Raw genomic sequence first — 13,603 nt, forward strand, 5'->3', positions numbered from 1 at the left:
CTACTCCTGAGGTATATTTTGGGGGAGTTGGGGAAGTCTTCACATTATATTCAGAAGTACAGAATAATGATTTTGGACACCTTTATTACTTTTTTTTAATAAAGGACTTTTGGTACTACGCCACCACAGATTGATACTTCCCAGCAGTTTTTTGTACAGAGTAAGACAGGCCAGGAAGTTCTTATTAGGATGAAGCATTTCATGAAACAACACATCCTTCCAGCTGAAAAAGTAAGTACCATCCAAACAAATAGAATGTATTTGTGCTCAAGGACTGTTGATGAATGACGTCTGTTATCTCTGTTTCTAGGAGTACCATGGTATCCTATCCTATCCTTACCTCATTCCACTCTTCCCCTTAGCACTGAGCTACTGCAGAAGCTGATAAGTTTCTAAAATATGTCAAGGGAATGCTACAGATAAATGATTGGAATTAAAATTCAGTCAAAGGGAATTAACTGTTGTAAAGTTGAGATCCTAAATATATTAGAGTAAAGCATTACTTTAGGGCCTTTGCCTAAGGCTTTTTTTTTTTCTTTATAGACTCCTTTAAGAATTAAGAAAACTGCAGAGTAAATAAGGTGGACATAACCAGAAAATTTTGCATATCATTTCAACCTATTCACAGATATACTACCTCTCTCCCCATAAGTTACTATTTTAAGGTGTTAAGTAAATAACCATAAGTTCACTGAGGATAGAGAAGTAACATGGTACATTCAGCCATTTAGTTAACATGTAAGTATCAGGTACCCTAATAATGGGTTAGGCATCTGGAGAACTATTGAAAGAAAAAGAAAGAACAAGACAGAGCTAATGCTTCCACAGAGCTTACACTTTAGCACAAAAGAAAGACATTAAATAAGGAAGATAAATGCTGTGAAGAAAAGATAAAAGCTATTATGAATAATACATAAGGCGGGTGGGGCCAGGTATGTGTTTGAGTTGAACACTGGTGTAGAAATTATAATGGTTTGATTCTAGTCCATTTCTTCTACAAGTTAGATGGTCATGGGCAAATAACTTTAATTCTCGGTGCCTCAGTCTTTTCATCTGTGATGTGAATAGATATGAGTAGATATACAATAAATTCTCATTTTAATTTTCCATGATTCTGAGAAGTCTAGAGCTGGACTGACAAAATCAAATAGGAAACTGAAAAAGCCCAAAATTCTTTCAATAAAAATATTGAGTCGATATGTGTTTATAAGGCAGTTACTATTGTTGCTTAAATTACATAAATATTGTTGCTTGAATTACATTGTTAGTAAAGATCTGGCATGAGATTAATTTTGCTGACCAAGCAGGGTATAGTTTTTATTTTTTGTCTTTTGTTTTTTAAGGAAAATACTACTTAAATATGAGGAAGTTCTTTCTAAAATAGTCACCTCTTACATGTGTTCAGTGATTAAGATATCACTTTGGAAACTTTATGAACTAATTAGTACATATACAATCTTGAGTTTTAAAATTCTGAACTTTTGGGTGTTAAAAAGGAAATGCAACACTTTTGGTTCAAAATGGCAGTCTGAATTCAGCATTTATCTCCTTTCCCTCAAATAAAATCCCATTAACAATAAAGAAATTTGTTTAAAGAAATAGCATAAGTTGCTAAAAGCACAAAAACAGAAATGGGACACATCAGAGGACTAAAGGTTTTGAAAAGAGAATGGAAATTGGATTTGGAAAGCAGAATGGATCATACCAAAGAATAACCTTTAACAGAAAAAGCCACATCTTAAAATCATTTTGAAATAAGAGAAGGCTGTAGCACAGGTGGTAACTTTTTTCATTCTTTTTTTTTTTTAATTTTTAATGGAGTCTCCTGTGATTGGCTGGTATGGAGAGCAAGAGTGAGAAGGAAAAGAGAAATCAGGTTGTTTGACTAATTAACCTGCAAGTGGCCCGTGGAGTTAGGTCTCTAACACTCCTGAATAGTAGTGGCATTTGCTTCAAATGAAAGGCTGTAAGAGTACTTTAAAAAAGTAAATGATCAGCTTAGACTTATCATGGTGATCATTTCATAATGTGTATAAATGTCAAATCACTATGTTGTACCTCAAAAGCTAATGTAATACTGCGTGCTAACTATACTCCAATTTAAAAAAAGACAAAACAAAAAACAAAATGAGGAAATCGAGGCCAGAGAAATTCAGCAAGTTGCCTAAATCAAAGAGAGAAGGAAGCCAATGTGGAACAGTGTGGAAAACCTGGCTCTTAGAGTTAGAGCATGGGTTCTGATTCAGACTTTGCCTAAATTCTACCTTCAGCAAAAAACTTACTTCAAACATTTGACAAACACTGAGCACCTCTGTATGCTGGTCACTATGCTAGATGGTGGGGACATGGTGATATTAAATCTTATTAAGGATGACAATATTAAACAGAGTTGATATCTTCACAGTCAAATGCAAGAGGAAGACAAACAGTGAATCAACAGTAACAACACTAGTTAATATGCATTAAGAACTTACTCCTCTGCCAGTTACTGTACCAACAACTCATGTACATGTACACTGACTCATGTAATGCTTGCTGAGGGGGTACAATTATTACTCTGGCTTGAAAATGAGTCAGAGAACATTTAAGCTATGAGTAATACATTTAGAACTCGAAAGAAAGAAAAAAGAAAGAAAGGGGGGAAGGGAGGAATGAAGGAAGGTAAAGAAAGGGATGGAGGGAGGAAGGAAAAGGAGGGAAGGAGGAAGGAAGAAAGAGAAAGGACAAACTGAAAAGAAAGACAAGAAAGAAAGAAAGAAAGAAAGAAAGAAAGAAAGAAAGAAAAAGAAAGAGAAAAAGAAGAAAGAAAAACTAAAAAGAAAGAAAGAAAGGAAGGAAATGAAAAAGACAATAACAGCAACAACAAATTATCCGTTTCAAAGAAGCCAGGGCTTCAACATGAGGGTTAGTCCTCTAGAGTCCTCCATTTTTGGCTTTTTTCTTTCTTTTTTTAGTGGGGGTATGGTGTAGACCCCCAGCTTGCCTGTCAGTTTGCCTGATTCCTATCTACTCACCCTAAAATGAAGCATATTTGTTGACATGCTTGTGCTTGGAACCAGCTGATTATTCGAAAGAGAGGCCACAATTGGCAGAAGAAACCAAGTAGCCTTGCTCTTTCATTTATAGATGTGAATGGGAATCAAAGGAAGCATGCAGCACAGAAAAGAAGTATCACAAATTGGCTTGTGATACATCTGCTGAACTTAATAGCATACAGCTATGAAAATATTTACAAAGAATTTTCAATGTAAAAGAAAATGCCTTCTTATAAGTAAAAAGCAGTCTATAGCTTTAAAGGGAAGATTGTCAATATTTTATGTGGCAAGGAAAGCAACAATCATTTTTTCGTTGCAGATTGTTCAGATCTAGAATACATCCACACATAATAACGTGAACTTTTTCTTCCATTAAAAATCTTAAACTGGGATGCCTGGTTGGCACAGTCAGTGAAGCATGTGACTCTTGATTTCAGAGTTGTGGGTTTGAGTCCCATGTTGGGTGTAGAGATTACTTGAAAATAAAATCTTTGAAAAAAAATCTTAAACCGACATCTGTAAAAATGTTTTATCCTGTAGAATGATTCTGAACAATACTAATCCCTGTCTGTGAACATCGACATTTGAAATATCTGGAGAAAAGTAATTAGCTTTCTCAAAATGGGAGGGGGAAAAGTCTATAAAATTCTATCCAATATTATTATAACTAAGTTTGTAAAAATTAAAAATCATGTCTAGAAAAAAAATGTCTAGAAAGCAAGATTATGTCACATAATGCACCAGTTTTTTAGCAATACACATCTTTAGTAAGACTCTTAATGAATTTTTCATAATACTTTTACATATTTTTCCAAATTTTTATAATGGGAAAAAAATAAGCTTCATTTAAACTATTCAAATGACCATGGAAATTCCTTGGATATCTTAAAGTGAGAACATAAGAACCCATTACTTATGAAAATGTTAAAAGGCAGTTCTTCCTATTTAAAATGGATAAGGAGACCTAAAAAATAGCATGTAAAACAGGAACTAGCAACATGTTCTTGAGAACACACTTTTAACGTAATGATAACATTAGCCATATTTTCCTACTCAATGTAATAATGTACTGGCAAAGAACTATTGTTGCTTCTTTCTAATAGACTTAAGTTTAAAGTGAAAAACATATTATATGGCAAAATTATTTGTAGGCTCAGATTTAAGATTCTGAACCAACATACTTCAAAGCCGCATCTCAATCAGTGAATGAGGAAGTTAGATGTTAAAGGCGTTATTCGGGGAGAACTGATCAGGCACCAAACTTATTTTCTGCTTCCTTCTGTTTTTCATACTCTAAGAACTAAAGAGAACTTCATTCTGATGAGATATTTTAATTCTGACTCCTGCCATACCACAAATAGATTTTGCAGATCTCTTGAATGGATAGACTTTAGGAATTTTTAAATCACACAAGTTTTTAAATAATTATATAAACATTGGCATATTTTAACTTCTCAGAACTGTAGTATCATAAACTGTAGTATCATAACTTCTCACAAACTGTAGTCAGAGATGAGGAATTTGTAAATGTATTGCATAATATATTTCTTATCAAACACAGTAACATTGACTATTTCCACGGCAATACGAGGGATGGAAATAATAAACAACCCTAAACAGGAAATCTCCAATTTAACTGACTTCCTGACACAAATGACAAATGCTGTTTATCCTATTGGCTTTGAAAGAGCTGTCCTTTGTCTTCTTGAAGTTTTCACTAAATACATCAGTACCCTGGACTGCCATGCTTTAATAAAAAGAACATTTCTGAATATTGTATGACTGTAAAGTGATAGAACAATTTTAGAAAATGATTTTGTAATGTGGACTTGTGACAATATTCATAGCCTTTAATCTAGTAATTGTACTAGCCTAAGTGTAAAAAAAATAAGTACAGAGATGAATAATAGCAAATATTGGAGAATGCCATCATAGACCGTATTTTAGTTCATCTTGATTCTTTTAGTTGCACAAATTAGAGATTATTGTTACTGTTTTATGTAGCTAGTTTTTTAAAACTTTTTTAAAGTTTACTTATTTATTTTGAGAGAGACAGAGACAGCATGAGTCGGGGAGGGGCAGAGGGAGAGGGAGAGAGAATCCCAGGCAGGATCTGCAGCACCATCAGCACAGAGCCTGATGTGGGCTCGAACCCATGAAACTGCGAGACCATGACCTGACCCAAGACCAAGAGTAGGACACTTAACCAACTGAGCCACGCAGGTGCCCCATACATAGCTAGCTTTTAATTTAGATTTACCCATATATTTATCACTTTATTTACTGTTTCTTCTTGCAACTCAGATGTTTCTTTAGCAATCAACTTTCTTTAATGAGAATCTGCTAGTAACCTTTTATTTGATAGTTCTTTTTTTTTCTTTTTTTTTTTTTTTTTTTTTTTTTTGCTCAGGAGAGGGAACTAATGGTTCAGATTCCTTGTCTCTCTCTCTGTTTCTTTATTTCTAATGCCTTTATTTTGTCCTAATTCTTGAAAGATTGTTTTATTGGATATAGAATTCTAGGTTGACAGTTACTTTCTCTCAGCAAATGAAGGCGTTGTCCCACTGATTTCTGGCTTCATTTGTTGCTCTGGGAAGTCAGTTCTCAGTCTTACTTGTTTATCAGTGATCTGTCCTCCCCTCCTCTTTCTCCTGTTAAGAGCTTTTATTTTTCTTTGGTGTTGTATAGTTTGTGCTTTGGCTTTACTTTGTTTTCTGAATTTGAAGATTGGTATCTTTCATCAGTTCTAAAAACTCAGAAGTAAATGTTTCCAGTATCCCCTCTTGTTATACTCTTGATCTTGGGCCCTAGTTAGACTGATGTGAGAACATTTCTCTATTTCCATCATATCTGTTACTCATTCATATTTTCCTTCTATTGAATTTCTGTGCCTCATTCATAGAAAGGAGTAATTTCTTCATGCTTTTTCTTCCAAATTATTTTTTTTCTGCTATATCTAATCTACTTTTCAACCATCCATAGAACAGTGGTTCTCTCAAAAGTTGGAGAGTGTCAGAATTGCCAAAGCTAGTAAAGAATACAGAAGCCCTAGGCTCATTGAAGTAAAAGGCTCATGGATTCTTGTCTTTTCACCAAGTGCCCCGAGTGATTCTGATACCAATGGTGTTTGAGAACAACTGCCATTGAATTTTTAACTACCATGGTTTTTCTTTTCCCAAGTTGCATTTGGTTCTTTTCTTTTCTTTTTTTTTTTTTTTTTTTTTTTTTGGTTCTTTTTCAAATTTGGCTTATTCTGATAACCCTTGTCATACTTTTAATTCCTTCCTTTATTCCTGAAATCTATTGGACACAAATACTTTATATTCTGTATCTGATCATTAGTTTGTAGTCTTTGGGGAGTGTGAGTCTGTTAAACTATTGGTTTTGCTAATTTTTGCTAATGGTGGCTTGAAACAAGTACTTTAGCAACACTTGAAAACTCGGGCTTCTTTATTTCCGACCTTTGAGAAATTTCCTTATTTTTCTTCTGACACAGCTATTCATTACTACATGTATTTTTAAAATTATTTTAAATATTTTCTCTGGCATTTTTAGTTGTTCTGCTTTAAGAGGGGTTCTTATGACCATCCAGTGTGCTGTGTTGCTAAAATTGGAACATTCAAATCTTAGTACAAGATTTTGTAAGGCTGTCATCTAATATTGAGGCAGCATAATTTTGTGAGCAGCAAACCTCTAGAATTTTTTATACTCCTATACTGGCTTCAGAAAGAAATATTACTGATCAAATAGCAGCTTTAAAAACCTCTTCATCTAAATATGTTTACTTTGGATATTAGCAGCTTATGGCATTATTTACTTTGTATTAACTTTAGCTAATGAACTTTTTTCTTGTTATTACTTTAAGGAGGTAATTGAGTTCTATGTTCAAAATGAAAATTCAGTGGACAGATGGAAAAAACCTTTAGTGATTGATAAACTCAAGGTAAGAAAATAAGAAAACCTTTAATAATGGAAAATTTATATACAGGTTTTTGGTTTTTTTTTTAATGCAGGTGTTTTTTGTTTGTTTGTTTTTTGAGACCTCGGTTTGTTATTTGCTGTTGTTCTGTATGTAGTGAATAAATACATCAATAACTTTTTAAAAAGAAAATATAGAACATGTAGTATGCAAATTAGGCTACATAGTGTTTTGTGTATGGTATGTGATGAAGACAGAGACAGCCTCTTAGAGCTGCTCAAAGAAAAAATATGGTCAACACCACTCACTACCATCTGTCACTCAATTGAGACAGAAGTCAAGCAAGACATTTTCCCACCTGGGCTCAATCTAAATTTGATGTTTTTAAATCTTAACCATCACACACATAAGCAACTGAACTGTGCAAAATAGTATGTGTGGCATAATTATGCTCAAATGTGGGAGATTCTGTAAGAATTCTGTAAGACTCTGTAATCATAATTCTGTGATTCAGTAAGGAGTACCCAAGAAAGCAAATTTAATTTTAGTTTTTCAGCCAAATCTAGGGAAACTTGGAGGAAAAGGCATTTCTTTAATGCCTTTTGATTGTTGTTTTATAATGAATTAATAACTATTTGGTTTCACACACTGTAGGATAAATGAAATGAATAATTTCATAAGTGTTTTTAAATTGCAAAAAGTATAAATAACAATATCTTTTAAAAATAAACTATTTTAGTTCATGGTAAATTATGATCACACTGGCATATTCATCACCTTGACAGGAAATGGCCAAAGCAGAAGGCCTCTGGAACTTGTTTTTGCCAGCTGTAAGCGGTCTCAGCCAGGTGGACTATGCCTTGATTGCTGAAGAAACAGGAAAATGCTTTTTTGCTCCAGACGTCTTTAACTGCCAAGCACCAGGTTACTACATTATTTAAAAACGAAACTTTCTCAGATATTTTGAGGAGTGTTTGAAATTTGTCTATTTTATGACAGGAAGTTTTTCTACACAAAATCATGGATTTATAAACTTGTCTGTAGTTTTACTTTTCACTTACTTTGATTTAAATATTAAAAAATGGATCCAGTGTCCTCATTGGATTATTCCTTGGTTAAACATCATTGCATTAAGAGTATTAGTGAATAGAGATCACCACCAAAGGGATTGCAGTATAAGGATTGCAGTTTCATGATTGGGTATTGGATATTTCTATGGCTAGTTGGAATGGCTAGAGAGTTCTAACTCTTTTGGTTAGCCTGTCTCTCCATCTATTCACTAATTATTTAGTGTTCTAGATCCTTGGGATATATCAAGGAAAAAAATACACAAAAATTCCTGCCCTCATGGAACTGATATCCTAATGGAGGGAAACAAATAAATAATAAATATAGGGGCACTTGGTGGCTCAGTCAGTTAGGCATCCAACTCTTGATTTTGGTTCAGGTCATGGTCTCACGGTTTATGGGATCGAGACCTGTCAGGGTCTGAGCTGACAGTGTGGAGCCTGCTTGGGATTCTCTCTCTCCTTTCTTTTTGCCCCTCCCCTGCACTCTCTGTCTCTCTCAAAATAAATAAATAAACATTAAAAAAATAATAATAATAGGGGCACCTGGGTGTCTCAGTCAGTTAAGCATCTGACTTCAGCCTAGGTCATGATCTCACAGTTTCTGAGTTTGAGCCCCACATTGGGCTCTGTGCTAACAGCTTGAGCCTGGAGCCTGCTTCAGATTCTGTGTGTCTCTCTCTCTCTGCCCCTCCCCCACTTGCACTCTGTGTGTGTGTGTGTGTGTGTGTGTGTGTGTGTGTCTCAAAAATAAATAAACATTAAAAATAAATAATATAATAAGTAAATTATGTAGTAAGTTTGAAGATGAAAAGTGCTTTGGGAATAAAAAACTTAGGGTAGGGGGGAGTGCTGGAATGCTAGGGAACAAGAAATGCAAATTACAATTTAACATGGAATGGTCAGGATCGGCCTTACTGAGAAAATGACATTCGATAAAGACTTAAAGAAGATGAGAGAGTTAGCCATGCTGATATCTGGGAGAAGAATTTTCATAGCAGAGGAAACAGAAAATGCAAAGACCCTAAGACAAGAGTGTGATTGGTGTATAGCCAAGGAGGCCAGCGTAGTAGGAAGACTAGTAAGAGAAGATAGCAGAGAGGAAAGGGCATTATAGGGTAGGTAATGGCTTCTACCTTCTGTGAAACGGGAAGCCATGGGAGATTTGAGCAGAAGAGTGACAAGATTAACTTCAGCTTTAAAAGAATCACTTTGACTACTATGTTGAGAATTAACAAAACGAGGGAAGGAAGGAAGCAGGGAGTCTCTTGTAATAATCCTAGTTAGAGATGATGGGGATTTGTTTGTTCTGGTAGCAGTGGAATAGAAGTGGAAAGATTCTAAATATATATATATTTTTTTTCAACGTTTTTTTTAATTTATTTTTGGGACAGAGAGAGACAGAGCATGAACGGGGGAGGGGCAGAGAGAGAGAGGGAGACACAGAATCGGAAACAGGCTCCAGGCTCCGAGCCATCAGCCCAGAGCCTGATGCGGGGCTCGAACTCACGGACCGCGAGATCGTGACCTGGCTGAAGTCGGACGCTTAACCGACTGCGCCACCCAGGCGCCCCATCTAAATATATTTTGAAGGAAGAGCAAAGAGGATTTCCTGATTGGATATGAGGGAGTCAAGGATGCCTCCAAAGGATGCCATTAAAAATTGGAAGGATAAGGAAAGAAGGCCAATTTTTCTTTAAAAAGGTAATATGGAAGGTATAAACCTAGAATGTAGTCTGTAGAAGATGTTTTCAAACCTGAATTTGCCAAAGACCTGGCTAAGGAACTTAAAAAACAAATTCGCAGGCTCCATTCCTGAAGATTTGATTCAGTAGGTCTAGGGTAGACCCTGTAAATGTCTTTTGTTTTTTCCCCCCAAGTTACTTTAGTTATTCTGTTGCTACTAGTCAAGGAATAACATTTTATTTGTTGTAGAAGGATGATGGTATGATATCCTATGTTGTCACTGCACAAGTTAGACCTTGATATTGCCTATTGTGCTTATTGTATGGCTCTAGTGCTAAAGCTCTCTCAAAAAGGGTTAATGAAGGATGGAACTGCCAAAAAGAAGAATGTTGGATGTCTGAGAGAAAACACAATATGGTTGCATAGCACAGTGTTTGCACCCTGGACTTTAACTCTCATTTATTTCCAACTATTAAGATAGTTCATGGACTTCTGATGATAGTTGAACTTATCCCTGACGTGGTAAGTGGAAGGAAATCCTCTTCAAAACACCAGTTTATCAAATTACTGCTGTACTATATTTTAATCTAATAATGAGGCTATTGTAAAAATCAAGAAATCTATCCTAGAATTTCTAAAGATTTCATCTCATTTGTGTGAAGCTATTATGTTTTGCTACAAAGGGGGCATAATTTCATGGAAGGATTACTGGTAGTCTTTTATTTAGAACTTTTTTTTTTATTGCTACTCATAGTAAGAAATTGTGACCCAGTATGTAGCCTATGTAGTTTTATGTGTATATTTGTGGATGGATTGTACAAGGCAGGGGGCAGGGGGCGGGGGGACTGAAAAAGAGTTTCGTGAAATAATAGTTTCCCTTATTGCATGCAACATATTCAGATATTTTCCACTGAGTCTAATCTAATGTATTCTATTCTGATCTATTTCATTTTTTAAAGAATGTTAGCCATATTCCATTAAATTTATTTCATGACCTACTAATGGGTCATAATATGAAAAATAATGCCACAGAAGTCTTCCTCTGTAGACACTGCTCTGCCACTATTTCTTCATTTGACCCGTGAACTCACTTTTCACTGGAAGGCCTTTTTTCTAGCATTAAAATTTCTAGTATTAAAGTTTCATGAGTCTATTAGTTGTATTATCTAAATGACATCACCGTTCTGCTGAAATTTTTAAATTGGCCAGGAAAATACATTTTCTTTGACCAAAGTTTGATCAGCTACTCTCCTTAGCAAACAAAGATGTGTAAAACTGTAAGTAGAACACTAGGCGTTTACTCTTTGTGGTGGAGCTATCTTCATGAAGCCCTTGGGGACTGGGTTTTGGAGCATTTCCAGAGCAGATGAAGAAGGGAATGTAACTGATGTCAATTAAATACTTTGGGAGTTTTCTTAAGCATAAAAGGTGAATTTCTACTCAAGCTCAAATAGTTCTAAAACCTTATGGGAACCATATGTAGCTTCCCAATTTGTCTTTTGTTTTTTTGCCCTTCATTAAGTCATACAGTATTATATATTGGGATATTGAAAATAGGAATTTTTTAGAAATGTTTATTTATTTTGAGATAGAAAGAGCACCAGCGGGGGAGGTGCAGAGAGAGGGAAAGAGAGAGAATCCCAAGCAGGTTCTGTGCCATCAGTGCAGAGCCCCACATGGAGCTTGAACTCACAAACTATGAGATCATGACCCGAGCCGAAATCAAGAGTTGGACGATTAACCGACTGAGCACCCCAGGTGCCCCTGAAAATAGGAATTTTTAATTCTAAAGCTCTTACTAGAAAATTTGGGGGCCTTGGGGCTGATTTGGGGGCTGGTGATTTTTTTGTAGAAATAATTTACCTAGGCTTTTTCCCATCCTGTAAAATATAACTTTGTTTTGCCAGCTTCTCAGAATAAACTGATAATTTTTGGAAAGATCTAATTCAGTATTTACTTCATTGGAACTGTAACAAGAAACAATTTAAAATAAGCAAAGAAAATGATGAGTTTCATTAATTATAACTGAGGACTCATTTTTTCCCTCATTCAAAAAGCTTTTAAGCTTTAACAAATTTTAAGAATTTGTTCATCTATACGAATTTTGTGCATTTTAGTATAACTTTGGCTCTGTTAGTAGTGTCTAACCAGAGTGCAAACATATTTTAAGAGACTTAACATGGATTTAACTCAGTTTTCATAGGCATTTCAGTGACTATCCATAATGTCATTTTAAGAGGTGATATTGAAAAATGCTTCCTCAAAATTTTGAGTAATCAGTTTTCAAAGGAAGGGTTTCAGATAACATTTTTTGAAGTTTGATAGGAGTGAATATCAGAGGAAAGCCTCTAGAGCATTTTGCTCCATAGCAGACATGAAGTATTCTTTTTTTTATATGAGAATGATACTAGTGTGTCAGTCACTGAACAACACCCTCTGATGTGTTGGAAAGGGTCTTTGAAGTTATCTGCCGTCACTTTCTATCAGGGATTCTGTGTTTAGCATTCTCGAGATTCGACCTGGTATTTTCTAGATGGTAGGGGGCACACAGAAGTAAGAGCATTGGTAGAGGTAGAGACAATTGCTCTGTGAGTTCAGAGGAAGGAGATATTTCTGACTGGGTAATCAGAGATTCTTCACAATGCAAGTGGCTCAGAAGCAGGAATTTACTTAGGAATGATGGGTAGATTTGTACTTGAGAGAAGGCTTGGCACAAGCAAATGTATGAAAGTTAGAAAGCACAGTGTATGCTTGAGGAACAGGAGTCTCAGGGCTGGATTCTCAATAGAACATGTAATGATAATTGTTTTCCAGGAGCCATCACCCCTAGCAGAGCATATTTGCAAGAGAGCCGGGAAAGATTAAGCCAGTAAATTGTTTCCCTTAGTCCTAATTGAGTCAGACTTCATTAGAGCCATGCTTTATTGAGATGAAGCAAACAAGTGTGTGTAATTCACAAGTTGAATAAATGTGCACCAAATGCCATATACTTATAATAACTATGTCATATCTTCATTATAAATTATATTTACATTTTATGTTTCAAAATATTTTTGTTAGCAAATACTTAAAAGGTACATGTGTATATTGTCAACATAAGTTTGGATTTCGTATTGATAAATTTTTAAATGTAAAAGAAATGTTTTTTCTTATGTATAGACACAGGGAACATGGAGGTGCTCCACCTATATGGAAGTGAAAAGCAGAAGCAGCAGTGGCTTGAGCCTCTTCTTCAAGGAAACATTACGTCCTGCTTCTGTATGACAGGTAAAAGCAAATCACGGTTCTCCCCTTGTGCAGTGAGTTATCCTGGATAACTATTAGCTATTATGGATGAGCTAAAGAAAGGAGGGAGGTGCCTCTGTGTTTCAGGCAAATTCACCCATGGCTAGAAATGTAAATATGATTGTTTTGAGTGCAGTTTCAAATATTGGCGTTTTTAAATGTGCAGAATAAAATTGCCCTCCCATTTGGGAGGCTACCACAGCTGATGTTTTCTGCCTGTCTACTTTAGCCATTTAGCGCAGGGTAAACCTAACTTCATAATCTTTTGACTAGCATTTCAAAAATTGTTATCTATGGATATTTAATATCTTTTTTGCCCTTATGATGAAATACTCATATTTGTGATAATTTTATGTTGATACAAAATATTTAACCCTGCCATAAACCTAGAAAAATAGAACATTCACCAATGCTAGTCACATTGTTCAAATTATGTTCATGTGGGGAAGTAAAATTAGGGGCATGTTAATGAAAATGGGTTTGGTACCATTTGTACATAGGAAACAGCAATAACGAATTCTTCAAAGGAAAAAGTCATTCTATAGTTGAGTTTAGAATTAAACTATATGTCATCTGGCCATAATTCTGGCCAGATTTTAAACTCTTCTATA

General features: G+C 35.2%; 1 protein-coding gene across 1 annotated transcript in view; it reads left to right on the forward strand.

Moving 5' to 3' along the window:
- The window catches only part of ACAD11 (acyl-CoA dehydrogenase family member 11), a 94,787-nt gene that overhangs the window by 31,682 nt on the left and 49,502 nt on the right, over positions 1-13,603 (forward strand). The window contains exons 9-12 of the mRNA XM_019436507.2: positions 105-231; positions 6,901-6,978; positions 7,740-7,878; positions 12,867-12,974. Of these exons, the coding sequence (XP_019292052.2) occupies positions 105-231; positions 6,901-6,978; positions 7,740-7,878; positions 12,867-12,974 (452 nt within the window). The remainder of the gene's footprint in view (positions 1-104; positions 232-6,900; positions 6,979-7,739; positions 7,879-12,866; positions 12,975-13,603) is intronic.

This window comes from Panthera pardus, unplaced genomic scaffold (genome assembly GCF_024362965.1).
Source record: "Panthera pardus isolate Hobbes unplaced genomic scaffold, ASM2436296v1 HiC_scaffold_16, whole genome shotgun sequence".
Classification (NCBI taxonomy): Eukaryota; Metazoa; Chordata; class Mammalia; order Carnivora; family Felidae; genus Panthera; species Panthera pardus.